Below are 20,350 nucleotides of genomic sequence, written 5' to 3' on the forward strand. Positions count from 1 at the left end.
ACCCCGTGTTCTTCTGTCAGCAGCTGCCGAACGGAGGCCTGGTCGAGGAGAAGTGTCCTCCTGCTTACATAAGGACGAGTTGGAGACGCTTCCAATTGTAGATTCAAAAAGGTGATAACTCCCAAGACTTCCAATGTAAGTCACAATTGAATTTAAATTGAATTCAAAGCCAAACTCTCTCTTCTGATGACTCAACCAGTGAATTACTATGAACTCTAAACCACTACTGGGATCAGCTGCTTTCACAGCATTGTTCAGACAGCATGGAATCTTGTCTTGTCGGCCGATTGCCAAAGACAAAGATATTTTATTGCGAACGTTTCTTTGTCTGAAATTGTGAGCAAAACCTCTTCTGTTTGGATTTACATGTATGAGAGAAGAGGAAGTAATATTTCAGCTGCACCAAAACTCTCACTCAGCACTAAACTAAAAAAATTTAAAAAACTGTCTGTGCTTTACTAAACTAAATCTAATCCTATAATCAATACTTTGTTCATTGATACCAAAAGTGAGCTATACTGTAAAAAGCTAAATATTAATCTGTTTACTTACAGTACAATAAATACTTTTAGTATCATTGAAAACTCCCTCAGATCAGGGTGAGGAGGATAAGGTTACAGGTCACTGATTGGTCCTGAGGCGAGTAGGCAGCTGTGTGTGTGGTGCATGTGTCTTACAGCTGTTACACCAGATGTTAGACTGCTACTGTTTGTGTGTGTGTGTTGACTTTTTGTGTGCACACATGTCCGTCTCTGTGTGTGCATGTGCATGATCGCACCACTATTAGGTTCCACAGCACACACGAAAAATATCACATGGTATCTGTTATCAACTTGAGGTTCAGTTGTGTTTGAGTCAGAGCTGTTCCATGTTGAACAATGATTCAGAAAAGGGAAGAGGAGACGAGTACAGTAATCAACTGGGATGAGGGATGGAGGAAAAGGGAGAGGTGGTCAGAAACACGAGCACCGAGGGTGCAGAGTGGAAGAAATTAGGAGGAGAAAGAGAGAGATCTTTACCCGCCGCCGCTGCTGTAGGTCCAGACAGAGAGATGAGAGAGAGGTGAGAGACAGTGAGACAAAGGTAGAGCGAGAGAGACAAAAAAGACAAGAGGGTGGGAGGAAGAAACAGAATGGGACACAGAGAAACATTGACATGAGAGACAGAAAAGAAGAAAAGACAGAGCCTGCTTTTGTTATGTCAACCCTCCCACCCACTGACTCCTGGTACACCGGCAAATAAACACTCACAGTAAAGATAAGAAGCGTGAGTACAACACAGTTGTCGTTGTTTTTTTCCATCTAGAAATAACACTGGACTTATTATTATTAAACGTACAATACGTAACTTCAACCACTAGGGGTCTCTCAATCAAAACAATGACAAAAGACCTAGTTTGATGACGCAGCCTGGGATCATGGGAGTTGTTGTCTTCACCACCATTACCGCTGAAAATCAACCTGACACTGCTCAAGTGAAAATCCTGTTCACGAATGACATGATTTATTAAAGTTTCATTCCCGCTATGCAGCAAATGGCAATGAATAAACTGGCTTTCAGTGTTTTATTCCTTTACCATACGAGTCTTGCTCGGGAAGGATAAAGATACGTCCAAAATGAAACATCCCTTTACCTTAAATAAGGGGTTTCCTCTGGGTTGGAATATTTTTGTAAATGTTTTGTATAACTTAAGTTTAACTAAGTCCACTAAATTTAAGAATTTTTAAATTGAGGTTTTTACATATCATTTCTTCAATTGCTGAGTTGCATTAATAACTGCACTGAATGACTGCATTGAATTCCATTTCCACCACAACCTTCCAAATCTGGTTGAACTTTTTAAAATCTCTGATGTAGCAAAGCTCTCAACAAACCGGGAGCCGAACCCTCGAAGGTTTGAGGACTGCAAGTGAGTCGAGGCCGGCATGCTCACATTTATTTTCTACTCGAACAAATATCGCTTGATGAGAGGAAATTTCAAAATGCCAAGAAACCCCTTCAAGCCGTAGCCACACATGGTCAGTTTCCATGCAGCCAGCGTCTGTGCGTCTGGAGCCCGTCTGGACGTGGAGCTCAGACCGACTGCAGAAATGTGCAGGACAAGCGGCTCAAGTGGCCCAAGACACCAGCAGCCCTCAGACCAGACTAACACAATTAAAGGGGCGATAAACATCTCCGGCGAGGCTGCTGATCCTTCCTGAAATGCTGTTTGATTTCCACCGATTGAATTAAGGCACTATCTGGATGCGTACGAGTCTGTCCCGGACTGGTTCGGATTTCAACCATCAGGCATTAGTGTCTTTAACCCCCATCGTAGTTAAATCAGATTATTACTGGGATTAAACTGGCTTGATGAAATTGATTGATTTATGAATTCAGGATAAAAATCGATTTATCTTGGGGGGTTATTTATTGATAAAATTAACATTGTGCTGCTTTCGGATTCTCTTTGGCTATTTACTATTTTTCTTCACGTTTGATGATTTTCGTTCAGTAGTTTTAACCTCACTTTTAACGTTATACGACTACATTACTTTGCTCTATACTCGAAGATTCCTCCGGAGACTTCAGAGAGACACAGACGTCACAGAGAGAAGAAATACAGACACTTGCAGATTTCAACCACATCGTAATATGCAACACAAAGAGTTTAGAGGGCACAGCGCACAGATAAAACACACACAGACAGGTTTATGTGTAGCACATACATAAGTGGATTAAACCGAAATCAGAGAGTTAGTGACAGAACACACAGATAAAGATGATTCAGGAAGAAAGACGTCACCACCACTAGAACCTTGGAGCACCTGCCATGTGGTGTCAATGTTCCTGGTTTAAGTTGCACGGTCTTCATTCAAATAATCTACACATTGATAAGCTGTAAAAAAAACTATGTGAGATCATGCTGACGTTGCTCTACCACAGCCAGAGTCTGACAGCAGAGACATTTGCGGCGCTGGCAACAGATCTGTGGCAAACATTCAGTTTCTGTGTCTTCTGCTCTGAGGCAACATTTATCATTGATGTCATTTGGCAGAGACACCAATTCATCTATTGATATACGTCTTAATGCATCGTCATGCAGTGCGGCAATGGGACATTAAAAACTAAAACTAAAGAAGGGGCTGAGGCTCGAAACAGAAAGCAGCTTATTATAGTTCAAAATGACCTTGAATGCATTGATTCCCCAACTAAAACTACTGATGGAAATCAAATGAAAGGGATGATTTTTCCTTCTGTGGCAATGTATAGTACTGACCATGAACTGCGCTACAAAATATCTGTGATGAGCTGTGAAAGATGCATTTTCCTTAAGTTAAGTCTGTGGGATCTGCGTTGACTTTTGAGGATGAGTAGGGAGAAGTATGAGAGATTTCAGGTGTTGGTGAAAGATGGTGAAAGGATGGAGGAGGGAGGAGGAAGTTTAATTCTAAGTGGGGACTGTTGGAGGATACCATGCTGGGAAAATGGAAAGTGGATTTTTTTTTTGTTAGAATCATCTTATGACTCTAGTCAAGTCATCAAGCGTTTGAAAAATGGTATCTATCAAATGAATTGTGCAGAATTCCATCATTTTGGATTTGGATTTCTACGAAGTCAGAAACAACAAGCACATACCCTCTGATGTCTCAACTGGAATTCAGCTGGAGAACAGGTATGTGGTTCTGGACAAGCAGCCTATACATGAGCCAAATTTTATAAGTCCTCAAGCATTAGCAAGGCTAGTTCAGAAAGTAACGCAGAGGGTCGCCCGATGGCTCGTCTGGGTGAGCGCCGAGGCTGGAGTCCTCTGCAGCGGCAGCAGGTTCAGTTCCAACCGGTCCCTTTGCCTGCTGTCTCTCCCACTTTCTCGCTTGGATTCGGAACCTGTCAATAACATCCTCGGTGCCCAGAAACATCTTGTAGAAGGAGAATGCTTCACGACAGCATCAAGAGGTAAACAGGAAAGGAATCGAGCATTTTATCTACTAAATACCTGTTTTTCCTCGGAAAGTCTCAAACACTGGGCTTCTTTGACCATTTTTGCAAGAAACGACATTGCTTCAGAATGGGCGGGGTTCAATTTAACATAACCTTTGGCCTTCTGTGCCCCACTGCCTGCTGGGTTTTGGAAAGGGTCAACAAAAAGAAGGAAGATCATCCTCTTCTCTTCAGAACGAGTATGGCACCATGTAGCATTCCCCTCCCTCCTCGCCTCTCAACCAACACGAGCTCAGGATGCAGATCCAAGCGAGTGATGAGTTGCTTCAATGTGGCAACAAAAGTTCCTGCTCATCCAAACCAAGCAGGGACAGTCTTCCTGCAGTCAGCATTCTGCGGCGTGCTGACATCCAGGACCGACTGGGTCCTCGCCGCACGTTCCCTCGTGACTTATGCCTCCCTCGTCACAACCCAGTCTAGTCGGACTTTGGTCACGGGTCAACCACACACAATACTGAAGTCTCTGATTTTGCTCACACTGCTTCAGTGTCAGACAAACATCCAAGTTTTGGTATAGAAGACATTGAAGGTATTGTTTTTTGAACAAATCCAACTGAACAAAGGTAGATCTGTCCAGTGAAATCTGCTCCAGCAACTAAGCTCTTTAAACCGTATGATCCCCTCCGATTAGCCTTGTAGGTGATTTTAGTTTTATCAGAAAACAGCGATTTCATGAATTTCAATTATTTTATGCGCTATTCCACTTGTTTTTATCATTTTCTTGTTGTCTTTTATTTGTCCTTTGTTGGGAAGCTCTCTTGAGAGGTGCCATATTAATAAAGTTATTCTACAGTCAAGCACAACCTCATGTTTCTGCAGGTGACCTGTGTGAGAATGTGATAGAAGGTTACAGCATCACCATCATACACTTCCTGCACTAAGTAAGTGCATCTTCTAACTATAACAACATTAACATTAGATCCTGCGACTCTGCTTCACTTTAAACTCCCCATGCAAAAGCAGAACAGCAAATCTTAAAGCTGGAAATTCATGCTTCATACCCAACGTAGTACACATCACCTATGAGCTATTAACTATTAAAAACCCGCAGTCATGCAGATTAGGTAAGATTCAAAGTACCTGCTTTGTTGGGGTGATTGGTGTGGAGAGTTTTGGGAGCGACCTCAGCATGACCTGGCCAGGCTTTGCATGGGGTCTTTAATTCTAGAACGCCCTGGGCACTAAAGGGTTACAGGTGCAAAGGGTGGTCCTCACCTCTCACAGTAGGAAGAGGAGGCGGCCAGGGAGGGAATGCTGGGATACTATCTTAATGCCATGACGGGACGTAGGGGGTCGGTGGTGGGGTTTAGGAATGGCGGGACTGTGGGACTAAAGTTGAATGAGAGAGAAAAGGCAGAGGAAATGGCCAGCTACACAGGGTTGGCCATTTGTCAGCAGAGATAGGATTAAGTTTAATGGAGGGGCAGACATAAGAGAGAGAGAGAGAGACTGAAAGAGCAGAAGATGAAGAAGAAGAAAGGGATATGAGAGAGTCCGAACATGGGTGATTCGAGAACAACGGGCAGGAGGCTGTACTCCAAGGTGCCAGTGAGGCAGTAAACAGGTATGAGAGAGGGAGGAGCAGGGGGGGGAGGCAGGAGGGGAGACTTACGTGAAGGCGAAGGCCACCAGAGCACCACTAACCACTATAAAGTCAAGGATGTTCCACAAGTCCCGGAAATAAGAGCCCTGGTGCAAGACCAAGCCCAGATCCACCATCTACGAGAGAGGACGAGAGCGTGACTCGGATGCAAATTTGGCCAAAATGTAGAGTAAAGATGTCAAATTTGACCAGAAGTTCTCTGGAGTGAATCATTTGTCTTGATATCCTTTTACCTTTATCAGCATTTCAAATGTGAACACTCCAGTGAAGACATAATCAAAATAGCGTAGAACCTGTACGAAGAGAGAGAGACAGTTCAAATTAAGAAGTGAAGCAAAAACATCTTACATTCGAGTGGGATTCACCGTATATCTAATGATGGTTAAACTTAAATTGTTTCTCACTCGGGCTTAGTTTGAGGGACAGATTTAGGTGAGATTGTTTGAATTCAGACATTCAGACTCAGTGATCTCATATACACACATGAAAGTACATCAACGTAGGCTGTAGTGAATGTCTTACATTGTTGCGAGGAGATTCCGGCCAGACGGGGTCTTCAGCAGCCAGAGCGATGCTGCTCATGGCGATAACCAGCAGGATGCACATCTCAAAGTAACGCAGGGTGCAGATGTAGTGACATGCTCGTCGAAACCTAAGAGAAGACAGAGACATGTAAACTCTGCCTCTGTATGCACTTGTTTTAGCTTTAGAGTATCAACCCATGCAGCGGTTTAACTTACGGGTTGGTTGTGGACAGGATGAACATGGAGCTGAAGGGAGGCATGGGCCTGGGTCCTCCTTCACCTCCCTTCTCATCGTCATCGTCGTCCTTGTCCTCCTTCGCCGGCAGAGGCTCCGTGTTGGCGTTCTTGTTGACTGGATCAGGAGGAGGAGGGAGAATAAAAATGGGGTAAAGAAAAATCTGAGTTTGTTATTTAGGCTGAAAAGAGAGATCAGAGTTTAAAAAACAATGAGTCATTTTGCCATTACCCTGCAGTATGGCATTGGTGGATGGGAAAATTGGCATGTCTACTGATGTGTAGTCGGGGTGGGGCAGCCTGAGGACACTGCTGGCACGGTGGTGTCCGATGTTCCCGTAGCTATCTAACGTGACTAAACTCCCGTGAGTGCCGCTGTTTGCAAGATGGAGGGCAGATCCATAGCCGGGGGCCATAGTGCGGCCGGCACCGGGGATGGGGTGACCCTCGCCGGGCGGGGTGGTACCGGAGACCAGCTTGGTATTCATGAGGTTGTCCATATCCTCGCTGTACTGGCTGTCCTGCCTAGAGAGGCTCTTTTGGATGGGCCGTGTGGTCGACAGGTTGGGGACACTGCAATCCCTGGAAAAGATTGAGTGAAGCGAAAAAAAGAGAAGACGGAGAAAGAGAGGAGAGGGAAGAATGGAGAGAAGTGACAGGAAGCATACAACAGATGAGTTTATCCATCCAAACATCAGTTGAAATAAATTATATCTTATTTCCACGTGCATTGGACCTACTTCCTTCTATGCTGACACATCCTCTTCCCCTCGCCGTCTGTTTGGTTGCCATGGCGACTTCTCCTCGGCCTCCTCTCACTGCCTTCCACAAGTGCTTCTTTCTCTCCTCCCTCTCCACCTCCATCCACCCCTTTGCTCTTGTGCCTCCCCGTTTTCCCACCACCTCCCCCGCCCTCCTCGCCTTCCTCTGCAATCTTTCGATGCGACCTGGGCTTCCTGTGTTCCGACTGCCCCCCCCCTCGACTCCCGCTGCGGGTGTGGTGGTGGCGTCTGGACGGCCTCTCCTCTGAGCCGGGCCCAGGGATCACCGTGGCATCCAGTCGGACGTGCGAGGAGTGGTGGTGGTGCTCACTTTTGCGGCTCCGCCTGCTTTCTGTGGACTCCCCCCGCTGTACGGGAGGTCTGACTGGACCCGAGCCTCCGCCACCACCCCCGCCTACTTCCCCGGCGTGTTCGTGGAGGTGTGTTTGTCTGTGGAGCTCATCGGCCGGATGGTGCTGGCTGAAGCAGAGGTCTGAATTGTTGGCAGTGGTCTTGTTGGTGTTGTTGTTGCGGTTCTCAAGGGGGTCGACCACCAGGGGGCGATCCAGGTGGGTCTTCATGTCTGGACGGACGTTTCGAGAGAAGTTCACCTGCAAGGAGAGCAAGGGATGGAGAGGCAGCCAGGAGGGAAAGTGTGAAGATACAGAAGAGAGAAGAGAAGTTTTAAGTCTTTCTAAATGGACAAAAAGTAGAAAAAACTATATAGTAAATAAATCTAGATTATAGATTATATTCACATTTGTACTACAGAGTATTAGGACCATGTTGAAAAACAACAACAAACAAGTCAGTCATATTATAAATGTCATGTTGCCGTGTTAAATAATGGAATATGGAGCATCTTGTTAAATTATATCTTCACCGTAAATTGCACAAATAATATAATACTTCAGCTTTTGGCTCAGCACAACATCATCGTACGTATCAGGACTTTGAAAACATTGTGTATGAAACCTATAATGTTGTCTAACATTAAAATAGACGTGACTTTGTCTAATATTTGGACTTTCACCTTAATTATGACTTTATTCTCTTCATAAAACGACTTCATTCTTGAAATGTCTTTTCGTCCACATGGCCCTTATACACCGTTGTACGTTTGGTTTTGTCCGGCCATAATATTGATCACTGATTGCCAATGTACCATTAATAAATAAACTATACACTATAAACACCAGATAAACATGTAATTCATCAGGATATTTGCCGTCACTTGTGTACACTGATACCACAAGTCTAGGGGCTTTGTTTGCCTTGTCCTTTACATTGTTTTGCTCCTCCCTCCCTGCCCTTGCCTTCCAGCGGTCGTCGGGGTCCAGCTCGTTGTACAGGGCCTCTCGGCTGGTCGCCAGGGTCTGCTTCCTCAGCTCCTTGGTACGTTGTTCCCACACCGACTTATTGATTCCTTTACCGTTGTTCCTCTGTTGGTCCTTACTGCAAAAACGGAACAGGGCGGACAGAGAGGAGGGGGTTGGCAGCGTTAAAAGAGCCATTCGGAGACGCACACTGCTGCGCAAATATACACACAGAGACATGAGAGGGATGTGAAAACCAACACCAAAATATAAGCACGTAAAATAGCCAAGACATAAAGACACACTAGGGGGGGAAACAGACATTTAAAGGGTAATTTGGCTGGACCTATAGAACAAGGCAGCTCGACAGAATGAGGTTTTGGGTGTCGACACAGCTTGCCAAAGCACGGGGCGGGACAGCCTCGCTTTGATAAACCATGTAGGGACACAAAATGGAGGATAACACCGAGGCAAGGTCAGAATTTCTTATGATAATCTATAATTAACCCACCCAAGCAAAAAATGGCATCCAAAACCCCCCATTGAGCACGTCACAACGATTACAAGAATGTGTTACTGGCCGGTCTGACGCAGCAGGTGTTTAATCTACGTGATGCAGAAACGTCCCAAAAACAGCCATTGACCGCCTCCTTCCAAAACTTCTACGACTACAACTCTAACTCCCACTTCTCTGGCGGCCAACAGTCAACCACAGTAAAGCAACAGCCGTACTGCGAGGTGCAGGCAACAGAAAAATGTACTCGTAAAAAATAAGCCAACACAAAAGACAGCTAAAGAAAGCCAAGTATGTGATTCATAAACAGAGTAAAGAACAAGGGGACAAGGAGAGGAGGGCGTTCTTAAACACAGAAAGGAAAGCGAGGGATGGTGGTAAAGTCAATAAACAGAAGGTATTCAGAAATGAATAAACAAATAAATAAATACCAGTCCAGAAAGGGGTCGGAAGCGTTGTGACACTCACTCTGTACTTTGTTGCTGAGGAGGGAAACAGCTGGTGAGTGAGATGGCACGAAAAAACAGAAGGAGGATTTCATTCCAAAATGGGCTGTCCATTCACCAGTTAATAAATGAAAAGAAACAGCCTGTCTGCACTGAAACATGGTCAGCTGTCAAATTTGCTCAATTCATTCCTGAAATGCAAAAAAGGGAACAAATCTGGCGACATTTTGGCCGAAAAGGTTTCAAATTTTGGAATGCAACCCTTCACCCACACACACACACACATACACTAACACACAAAGACACACACACTAGGACATTCACACTCACTCAACCTCTACAGTTTGTTTCCATCTCTTTATCAATTCATTTTCCATTGTCCTCCTTTTTTTGCAATCTCACGTATTTACTCTTTCTTGCATCACTCACTTATCTTGCACCGCTCTCTTCTGATCGGTCTTTGCATCTTTTACAATATCTCCCCTCAATCGGAGTTTCATCTCTCATGTTCCTCTTTGTCTGAACAGTGTCTTTCATTTCAAACATTTTAATTCTCTAACTACGTTTTTGCAAATCAATTCGTACCATTTCAGCATCCATGTTTATCATTCAAATTCAAATAATTTGACTGTCAATGACGTAGTGTATCATGCACTTTACCCACAATGCCGAGCAAATTGCTGTAACTAACTGTAAAGATGTTTTATGGTATTTTACTGTGTATTTTGTGGTATTTAACCAAAGGTTAACAGTGTACACCACTGCAACAAATAAACTACTACGACTACAAAATACTTTTTATACACATTGCCGAAATATTGCATTATAATGTAGTAATAAGCCTGTGGTGTTGAGGATAAATCATACAAAAAGCAGTCGACTGCCCTGAATCTACCATAGAATATCTACTTAAGAGATTCTTCATGCACCACTGGTCGCAAAGTTTAAAGTCCCTACTTTGTGCTCGGAAAACAAAAAAAAACATGTTGGAATTTCAATGTTGTTCCTTTCTAAAACTACAGAAACGAGGAGTTTGGATTTAAACTAATTTATTGGAATGTGACGCACCTTGCAGCCCTACATCAGCAGAACTGGGACTTACAGTTTAATCAAAAAGAAAGAAAAGAGACCGGAAACTAAAATTGACTTTATGCAACACTCGAGTCTATACTTAGCCATTTGCCTTTTAAAGTATATAATAATCAACGTGTGAATATATTTTTGTCTGCGTTAATTAGTTTTTTGGCAGGATTACAGAAAAACTACTCAACCAACTTCAATTAAATTATGTGAAGGGGTGGGACAGAAGCCAAGGAAGAACCCATTTGATTTTGGAGTGGATTTGGGTCAGGGGGCAGATAGATCCTATTTTAGTTTTTTTTAGGGGACTGATATCTATGAGTGCGTACGATTAGGTGCAGATCCAAATAAAAAATTGGTGGGATGTGTTTCTGGCCAGTTTGAATTCTAATGTATTTAAATGTGGTTTCATACGTGGACTGTTGGGCCTTGGCGGAGGTTTGCAAGTTTGCTGCAGGATGCAAAAGCAGATGTCTAATTAAACCAACAAACAGCCTTCTCGTTCTCTCTCTCTCTCTCTCTCTCTCTCTCTCTCTCTCTCTCTCTCTCTCTCTCTCTCTCTCTCTCTCTCTCTCTCTCTCTCTCTCTACCTCTCTCTCTCTCTCTCTCTCTCTCTCTCACACACACACACACACACATTGTATTGAAAATAAATAGATATTTAACCTTTACAGAACTCCCAGCTTAAATAAAGATCACTGATACACAGACACAAATGTACAGAGCACGGTAAAGTGCAGAACATACAGCACACAAAGTAACGACGAGTGTGATTCACAAGATGATGAACACAGATCCTGAGCATCTGTAGGGAGAATTTAACTCTTTAGCACGGTTGTTCGTTGTTGCACCTGTGAATGAACTGTATGATATAATGTGTGTGTGATATAAAGTGGCCCGGAGGCACGTATATCAAAGCAGTAAAGGTCAGGACTGCGTGTACGTGTGTGTGTGGCCTGGGCTCACCTGTTGTGCTTCTTCTTTTTTTTTTTACAGGCGGACCTGTGTGGATTGTGTGTGTGTGTGTGTGTGTGTGTCTATGAGTGAGAGTGTGTGAACTTTACCAGGAGTGAAAAGGAAAGACCCCTGTGTACACAGAGAAAAAGGGATCAAAGACTCCGACTCTCCTGACCAGAGGAGGACTGGCCCAGATCAATCCAATGCTGGTTTGTTTTGTGTGTGTGTGTGTGTGTGTGTGTGTGTGTGTGTGTGTGTGAGTGTGTGTGTGTGTGTGTGTGTGTGTGTGTGTGTGTGTGTTTTAGTATGCGCAAAAGCGTACGAAAGAGAAATAAAAAAGAGAGAAGAGACAGAGGGAGAAAAAAACATCTATATACATGTTTAGGTTTATTTCTAAATGTACTGTCAGTGGATTAAAAGTGTGCATGTCGACCTATGAATGTTAAAACCTTTATTCTGAAGCAAGAGATAACACTTATTATTGTATCGATGAAGAATATGAATGGTTCACCGAGGCTCACTGTGATGCACAATTGCGTCACACACGAGTCAGACTGATACCTGAAGAAGTAAAGGTTCAAGCTTACACAGAACAATTCAATTTGTAGGTGCAGTATATTGAGCATTAACAAACTCCTCAATTAAAACAAGACGGCCGGAGGAAGAGTCGGGAACTCACGCTGCGATGGAGAGGTTGGCGGCAGAGAGCGGGCTGACGTCAGCCACCTCCTTGGCTTTCTGCAGGGCGATCTTCTTATTGGCAGCCTGCTCTTCCTCCTGCTCATCCTGCACAGACAGACAATGAGGAGGGAGGGAAATCTCCAATGAGGGAAACAGATGGAGCAGAGGAGCAGAACTCCTGTAGCTCTTAGAATTCAGAAAAGAAACGGAGATGTCAGTTAAAGCAGTGACTGCAGTGAACCTTTGTCAGCTCCTGTGCGTTGGCCAAATTGTCCACAGCGATGGCCAAGAACACATTGAGCAAAGTGTCTGAGAACAGAGTTAAAGGAAATCCAGCATGTGGGCGTTTGTTTGAACAACATATACACAAAGTAATCGACGTGCTGGCAAACACTGGAGTATTGAGGTATTGTGTGAGTTCCACTGTCGGAGGATACAGTTGCCAAACAGTGTGAGGACGATGAAGAAGATAGAGAAGGCCATGCCCTTGTTGACTCCGCCCTGAGACTTGATGCCATCGTACATCACCATGTTCCAGTCCTCACCGGTCAGGATCTGACAGACACACACACACACACACAAACGTAAATAGTAAGACAAGGCCATACCCACACCAAGGACCTCTAGGGATTTGAAGATTGATTGATGCTTTGATAGAGTACATAATATACACCAAGACACAGTATGTATTTATTTAAGATGCAAAACAAAGTCAAAACTAAAAATCAGCTTCTCTCTCTCTGTCTCACACACATACACACACACACACACACACACACACACACACACACACACACACACACACACACACACACACACACACACACACACACACACACTGACACCTTTAAATACAGAAAAGACTTAGCACAATTCTTTTTTTGACTAATGACATTTAGGAATACAAAACTTGACTTCTACATTTCAAATCGTTCCCTAGTGTGCAAATCCTCTTTGGTCCTTTAATCGTTACCATCCTAATCCAGTCCCAGTCTTCTCCCATCCCTCCCTCCCTCCCTCCCTCCCTCCCTCCCTCCCTCCCTCCCTCCCTCCCTCCCTCCCTCCCTCCCTCCCTCCCTCCCCTCTGCAGTTCATTGTCCTCTGCTCACCTGGAACACTGTCATTATTGCTGCGGGGAAGGTATCGAAGTTGGTCGGAGGAGTGCCATTTTCAAAATTAAACCTAGCAGGGGGAGAAAAAAGAATATATATATATATAGAGAGAGAGAGTTGGAAAGAAGACGTGTGAGAACAAATGCAGAGAGGGACAGGAAATGAAAAAGCATCTTGCTAGCACAACAAATATCTGCTCTGAAAAACTGCACTGAAATGACTTTGGCGGTTAGGAAAAAATGAATCTCTGAGCAGAAAGTTAAATAAAGACTCCAAAAAAGGGACGGAAAGAGGGAAAGAGCGAGCAAAGGTGAAGGCAAACAGCACTGACTGTCCTCCGAAGAGCTGCATGCCCAGCAGGGCAAAGACGACGATGAAGAGGAAGAGCAGGAAGAGCAAGCTGATGATGGACTTCATGGAGTTGAGCAGAGAAACGACGAGGTTACGCAAAGATGCCCAGTACCTGACAGACAGACAGACAGAAAGCATGTTTTTTTATTTTGGATTTTATTCTGCGACATCTTTAATATTACGTCCTTGTGTGAATATAAGAAATAACATGACTTTGTAACGAGTAACCGACTCACTTGGTGACTTTGAAGATCCTCAATAACCTGAGAGCTCGCAGCACGCTGATGCCAAACGACGTGCCCGGCTGGACGAAGGACCACAGCACTTCGAATATACTACCACCGATCACCTGACACAGATACGAGCACACGCAAGCGTCATGATGAGCACGTAATGTGAACTCATCAGCAACTCATCGATGTGTGTTTGTGTGTTTGTGTGTTTGTGTGTGTATGTGTACAGTCTACGGCTGTGTGCAGCGGGACTCACAATGCAGTCGAAGCAGTTGAAGGAGGAGTTGAGGTAGGCCACTTTGCCCAGGCCATACAGCTTTATACACATCTCTGTCAAGAATATCCCCAGGAAGATGAATTCTGCAAAATCTACACGGAAGGAAGAAGACGAGAAGTGAGGAGGAGGAGGAGGAGAGGAAGCTCAAACGAGAGAGGAGACCTTGCATGCTTCAACCTTCCATTCATTCATCCCTCCAAAGAAGGGTGGTGTTATAAGTATGCAAGGGAGAAATAAAAATGTGTAGATGAACTATATACATGTAACAAACAGAGACCAACACTAAACTGTGTACAAGAGGAGGACAGATTTTGTTTGGATGTGCTCTGTCATGGATTTAGTCACGTTTACTTTAAGAATTTGCTCACCCACTCTCTTCCAGTAATCTGCGATGAGAGTATTTGTGCATATTGCAGAGATAATCTGTGCTGTGCTTGCACCTAAGTATGTATGTATCCCCACAATCCCTCCTACTCACTCAGAAAATCCGAAAGTGGTTCTGGCTGGTCATAGTGAACCACAGCCACACACATCGTGTTGAGGCCCACCAAACACAGCACACCCCAGTAGAAGGCCTGGGACTTAACGATGTGTCTGATAAAGAAGCGCAGCCGGCGCTCGCGCCTCTTGAAGGTTGATCCTTCGAGCTTGGAGCTCTTCAAGCTGGCACGAGCGAATGGGGAACCTGGAAGGGAAAGCAAGATAAATGTGATATAAGTATCTGTATAAGTTGGATGTGGGTTATTGTTATGTTTGTGTACATTTATCATCTAGGAAAGACAAAACCGTACACACGAGGATCTGCTTCCCTCATTGGTCACATAACGTCATTCTACTTGAGCATAGACATAGACACATTATATAGGTCCAATGTTTCTGTGGTGCTGTCCAGTCCCTAATATACAGTATATAATTGCATAGAAGCTTTGGATGAAAAGACTGGAAGAAGAGGGGATGGAGGAGAGAAGGAGAGAGGAGGCAGCAAGGCGGGTAAAGGTGAAGGGATGAGGGGGATTGAGCACATGAGTATAATCTACAATTTCCACTGTGAGGTAATAATTAATGAACTATTAAACCAATGATTAACTAATTAACTGATTAGTTAAGGTGTTTGGACCTAAAGTTTTTGCATTCTGGGATTATCATCTTCCTCACTGGTATCATAAACCTGCTAATCTAAAGTCTTTACGGGTCCTCACCCCAAAACCTTGTACTGGTTCGGATCCACGTTTCCGACCATAAAAGAGATCTGGGTCAGGTCTCGTTAATCAACAAAAAAAAAAAAAAAAAAAAAAAAGGTGGAAGGATGACGGGGGGTTAAAGACGAGAGAATGAAAAGAAAATGTAAGATGAGAAGAGAAGTGCAAAGCAGTGGAGGACAGGAGGGGGAAGGAGAGCGGGGTCAGGTAATGCTGATATGCAAGATAAGATAGCAACTGTATGTACCTGTGGTTTGTGTGTGTGTGTGTGTGTGTGTGTGTATGTGTGTGTGTGTGTGTGTGTGTGTGTGTGTGTGTGTGTGTGTGTGTGTGTGTGTGTGTGTGTGTGAGGCTCTCTTACCTACGGCCAGGTCTCCCTCTCCTTCCTCTGGGTTCAGCAGCTCAGCTTTGCTCTTATGGTTCTTTGTGGCTCTCCTTCGAGACCCTGTTTAAAAAAGCAAACCAACACGTGTGACTATTGGACATGCAAAAACGTACATGCACTATAACAAAAATTAAAAATCCCTTTCATGCACAAACAAACTCTTACCATCATAACCGTTTTCATTCTCATCATCCGCCAAGATGACCTCTTCTGCAAGCCGCACACAAATAAAAAATGTCAGTACAGGGTAAAGTCACGCTAAATGTAGATTTAACGACTTCCACATTATAAAGCAATCTTTTTGTTGTTGTTGTTGTCATTTCTCATTTAGTTAAAATTGCAGACAGAGTGTTTGGCCTGCACCTGTCCTTGTAACTCATCGCTTCTCTTCTCTGTTTTCAGCCGCCTTGTTTTTATGTAGATCGTCTTTTCAAGATGATCAAAGCTCTGCCCTTTTCCTATCTGCCCCTTGATCTGCTCCTTCCAGCCTCCACCTCTCCACTCCTCTTATCCTCTCCACATCTTCGCTGCCCTCACCACACAGGGCCACAGCGGAGAGAGGCAGCAGAGAAAGGGAACTGAGCCGGGTCTCGTGCATTAAACAAGTGTCTTTAATCCTGTGCCAGAGCTAATCACTTACATTCAAACGGTTGGGTCGTGATTGTTAAAGGGTCAGTTTGCTTGAAAGTGCGCGAACATCACGACTTCAAAAGCTAAATTTATTCTTGTTAATTGGTTGTTTTCTCAGATGTGAAACTCCAAAGGTTCATGTCTATTCAGACGGTGGAAGGACTATGTGTGTCATACAGAGTCCTGTTGTCATCACCTATACGGGTTGTGTCTCCCTATACTTCAAATCAATTGGTTTGTATTGTATTCACTATTCAAATACTTCTTTTACGTTACAAACGTATTTTCGCTTGAATGGAGGAAATTAATGGAACAAGTGATTAATTTTGTTAATTTTGTTTTCATGGTAATATCATTATGGTTTTTAGTACCAGCATCACAAACTCCAGGCGCAGCACTCTACACGAGTTAATATGCAATCAAATGAACAATCCCATCATTCTAACACTACGTTGTCAGAGTCAAACACAAAATATCCTGTGAGGCTGAGCTTGGCTTCTAGACCAGTAAGGCTTCCAGTGTTTAATGGTTTTCACACTGCAAACAAACTGAACTTGATCCGGACTGACACCACTTCATTTAGTCGGAAAACTTAACTAAACTGAAAATTCTTAAAGGTCCGAACCAAAAATGCAATTCAACACATGACAGATAATTTTGAGTCAACTGATCAACTGACAAATGTCGAAAAATCACTTTAAATAACCTCCTTCCAAATGTTTACACTGATATTATTCCAGTTGCTCTAGGCCACAAATCCATGCAGCTGCTTCACAGTAAAATTAAAATAAATTGACACCATAGTTATGTCTAGAGCATTCCTGATCGATTGAGAATTGGAATGTTGGGGAAATAGTTTGTACAAACCAGCTTTGCAGATCCACTCCAGGTAACCATTGAGTTCCCTCTCAATCTGCTGCTGTCTTCTGAGCTTGAGGAACTCACTCCTGTTCTCCACACGCTCTCTCTCTTTGGCAAACTCCCTGCACACACACACACACACACACACACACACACACACACACACACACACACACACACACACACACACGCACACGCACACACAACACCCAATATTAGTGGACACTCTTAATGTGGAAATTTTGTGTTAGTCTGGCACTATTGTTTAATATCTCATATATTAGGAAACAGATGACAAATAAGCAACCTTTATTGTGACACTTACCCTGACAACACACCCAGCACCAGGTTGAGCATGAAGAAGGAGCCAATGATGATGAGGGGGATGAAGTACATCCAGTTCCATGCACTCCCTGAGACATCGTTGCTCTGGAAACACACACACACACACACACACACACACACACACACAAACACTTTAGTGGTAATCAATGTTTTGCTCTTCCCCTTGAACTCGATATAACAGCACCTAAGCTTGCAGAAGCGTCACCTTGTTAACAGATTATTAAAGCGAGAAATAAGAAATTCACCACAACTCATCACAACCAAAGATTTGATCGACTGACAACGTGATCCCTTCTTTAATGCGACTCTATCAGAAGGCGAATATAGAGCTTGCTTGACCAGTGAAGAGTAGTCTGCAGGCTGGACAGCTAAAATAACTACTGCTGCATGGATCAGCTGTGATGTGCATGTTTAAATCTGTCTTCACACCCCTGCAGAAAACACCCTTGTCATTTTTTGGGCCTGTTTGTCAAATTTAGATGCATTTTCAGTGTTTGCATTTACAGTGTTTGCATTAACAGTGTTTGCGTGCAGGTGCTCTACACTGTTCCTAAATACTCATTCTCATTTACAGTGATCAGGTTTTCCACATTTGCCTGAAACTCATTTAATACCCAGACAGTGTGGCCATTAAAAAGATGGAGGCCCGTGCACTCAGAGGTGCGGTCTACTGCCGCTGGAAATATAAACAACAGCAGGGCTGACATGACTTTGCTTTAAGTCATCTCAATAAGTAAATGGATATCTGCCACTCTATTTAGCTTCTCTGAGCAGAGTAAATAATGTATAATGCTGTGCTCTCTTCCTCTTCGTCTCTACCACCCTCCTCTTCTCCGGACTCTCCCTCCTTCCATTTCCTTTGTTCACTCCTCATTGTTTTCGTTCTCCTTTTCCTTTCATCGTCCTACGAAATCGCTTCCTCCCGCTTTTACCAAATGTAATTCTCTCATCTTGATGCTCGCTCGTTTTATTTCTTCCTCTACTCTCTTCCTGTCTCTGTCCAATCCCTCCATTCTCCCTCAAAGTCCCTGATCAGACTCTACATTGATTCTTCATTTCACCCTTTCTCATCTCCACATTCTGCTCTCTTTCTCATTGCCTCCCCCCCCCCCCCTCCCCCCATAATTTTCCTCCATCTTTCCTTCTTCCCTGGTCTTGCCGCTGTGTACCCAACGTACCGCAGACCCTTTTTTCTACCATTAAACTTTTATCGCTCCCCTCCCCGGCAGCTGCAAGAATAACTTGGACTGAACAGGCCCTTTTAAATATAGAGCAGCAGCGGGAAGGAGGGACAGTGAGTGAGAGGGACAGGGGGGGAAGGAAGGAAGGAAGGACGGGTGGAATGAAGATGGAAAGAGGAGGGAGGGTAAGAAGGAGAGAAAAAAAAAGATGGAATAAAGAAAGAAAAAAGAGCAACGGGTAGAATGTGATTAACTGAGGGGGAGAGGAGAAGGGAGAAGAGATTACTACAGTAACACTCAAAGACCCTCATCTACCTCTGGTCTCCATAGCAACCGTTGCCAATGACAACAGGGAACTATTCAGTATTGGGCATGAGCGATGACACCGTTCGAGACCTGCTGCCGATTTAATGGGTAAATGCACCGTTTGCACAGGTGAAAATCACCAGAAGTCTTAACACTTAAATTGTATTGTTTTATTAGACGGTTGCGTTGTTTGTGCAGATTCAGACTAAAAATGTAAAATATGAATGTGACCGTTGAAAACCATGTTAGAGAAACACAAAATTCCAGATATTTTGAGGCTGTTTTATCCGAACAAAATGGCCTCCAAAATGTGTGAATTGTAACTTACAACATTGTATAAACCAAAGAAAAAAAAAAATGTCTCTGTTACAAAACTATAGATATTCCATGACTCTCTCCGGAGAACAGACGCAACTGTTTGAGAAACGTTAGAGGCAGAGTTGAGCCGAGGGCACATGGTAAACATGTACGAGTGCCTTGCTCAGGAGGTGAAGGGTCAGAGAGCAGAGGTCACACTTGTCTCACAGAGCACGGAATCATAGCAAATTAACAAAGCCAACATCAGCAGCTGAGGCAATGAATGACCAAGCGTTATTATGGTTCAAAAGGGCGAAACAGTCGAAGAAAGATCATTTGAACGGACAGAATGGTGCGGTTTTGTCACTGAGTGTGTAAATGTATCCAGCAGTACATACATAGTAGAGCAGATCGGTCCAGCCCTCCATGGTGATACACTGGAAGACGGTGAGGATAGCGAACAGGATGTTGTCGAACTGGGTGATGCCGTAGTTGGGTCCCAGCCAGTATTCTCTACACACGGTGCCCAGTGGACACAGCCGCGACGGAAGCTCCGTCCCACATGGAAACTCTCTGCGGATCTCACCTGGACATGGGTGGAGGTGGGGAGGCGTTTCAAACAGAAGGCAGGCACACCATAATAAAAAGTGGTTCGCTTTCTGAGTACCAGTGACACAGCAAACTGGACAAACCTAATTATCTTGTATGGACATTTGAGAATCCTCTTTAAAGCTCAATAGGCCAAATTAACTCATCCTCAAAAGCTGTATTGAGAAAAGGCTTTTTTTACACAAACTAGCGCTGGGAATATTTGAAGTGCACTCGAACAAACGCTAACACACATTCCCCAAAGTACACAAACACACTAACTTCTTTACCTGTGTAATTGTCAAAGCAGGTTGTGTGGAATTTGCCCATGTAGAACTCCAGGCCGATGATGGCGAACATGAGGATGGCGAAGAAAAGCAACAGGCCGATTTGCAGCAGAGGAATCATGGCCTTCATGATGGATTTGAGCACCACCTGTAGGCCTGGAGGAAACAGTGTACACGATTAGTTTGTACCATGAGGATTAG

The 20,350-nt window shown here is 43.9% G+C and overlaps 1 protein-coding gene across 1 annotated transcript in view; it reads right to left on the reverse strand.

Annotated features, from left to right (window-relative positions):
• The window catches only part of cacna1aa (calcium channel, voltage-dependent, P/Q type, alpha 1A subunit, a), a 74,232-nt gene that overhangs the window by 28,841 nt on the left and 25,041 nt on the right, over positions 1-20,350 (reverse strand). The window contains exons 5-27 of the mRNA XM_061089569.1: positions 20,153-20,305; positions 19,673-19,860; positions 17,471-17,574; positions 17,152-17,267; positions 15,820-15,864; positions 15,631-15,714; positions 14,549-14,755; positions 14,050-14,162; positions 13,797-13,909; positions 13,541-13,672; positions 13,207-13,279; positions 12,535-12,652; positions 12,339-12,406; positions 12,096-12,202; positions 9,365-9,415; positions 8,390-8,558; positions 7,083-7,714; positions 6,575-6,924; positions 6,325-6,460; positions 6,107-6,236; positions 5,818-5,877; positions 5,594-5,700; positions 1,020-1,031 (exon numbers count right to left, since the gene is read on the reverse strand). Coding sequence (XP_060945552.1) covers positions 1,020-1,031; positions 5,594-5,700; positions 5,818-5,877; positions 6,107-6,236; positions 6,325-6,460; positions 6,575-6,924; positions 7,083-7,714; positions 8,390-8,558; positions 9,365-9,415; positions 12,096-12,202; positions 12,339-12,406; positions 12,535-12,652; positions 13,207-13,279; positions 13,541-13,672; positions 13,797-13,909; positions 14,050-14,162; positions 14,549-14,755; positions 15,631-15,714; positions 15,820-15,864; positions 17,152-17,267; positions 17,471-17,574; positions 19,673-19,860; positions 20,153-20,305 — 3,268 coding nt within the window. The remainder of the gene's footprint in view (positions 1-1,019; positions 1,032-5,593; positions 5,701-5,817; positions 5,878-6,106; positions 6,237-6,324; positions 6,461-6,574; positions 6,925-7,082; positions 7,715-8,389; positions 8,559-9,364; positions 9,416-12,095; positions 12,203-12,338; positions 12,407-12,534; positions 12,653-13,206; positions 13,280-13,540; positions 13,673-13,796; positions 13,910-14,049; positions 14,163-14,548; positions 14,756-15,630; positions 15,715-15,819; positions 15,865-17,151; positions 17,268-17,470; positions 17,575-19,672; positions 19,861-20,152; positions 20,306-20,350) is intronic.

This window comes from Limanda limanda, chromosome 17 (assembly GCF_963576545.1).
Source record: "Limanda limanda chromosome 17, fLimLim1.1, whole genome shotgun sequence".
Lineage (NCBI taxonomy): Eukaryota > Metazoa > Chordata > Actinopteri > Pleuronectiformes > Pleuronectidae > Limanda > Limanda limanda.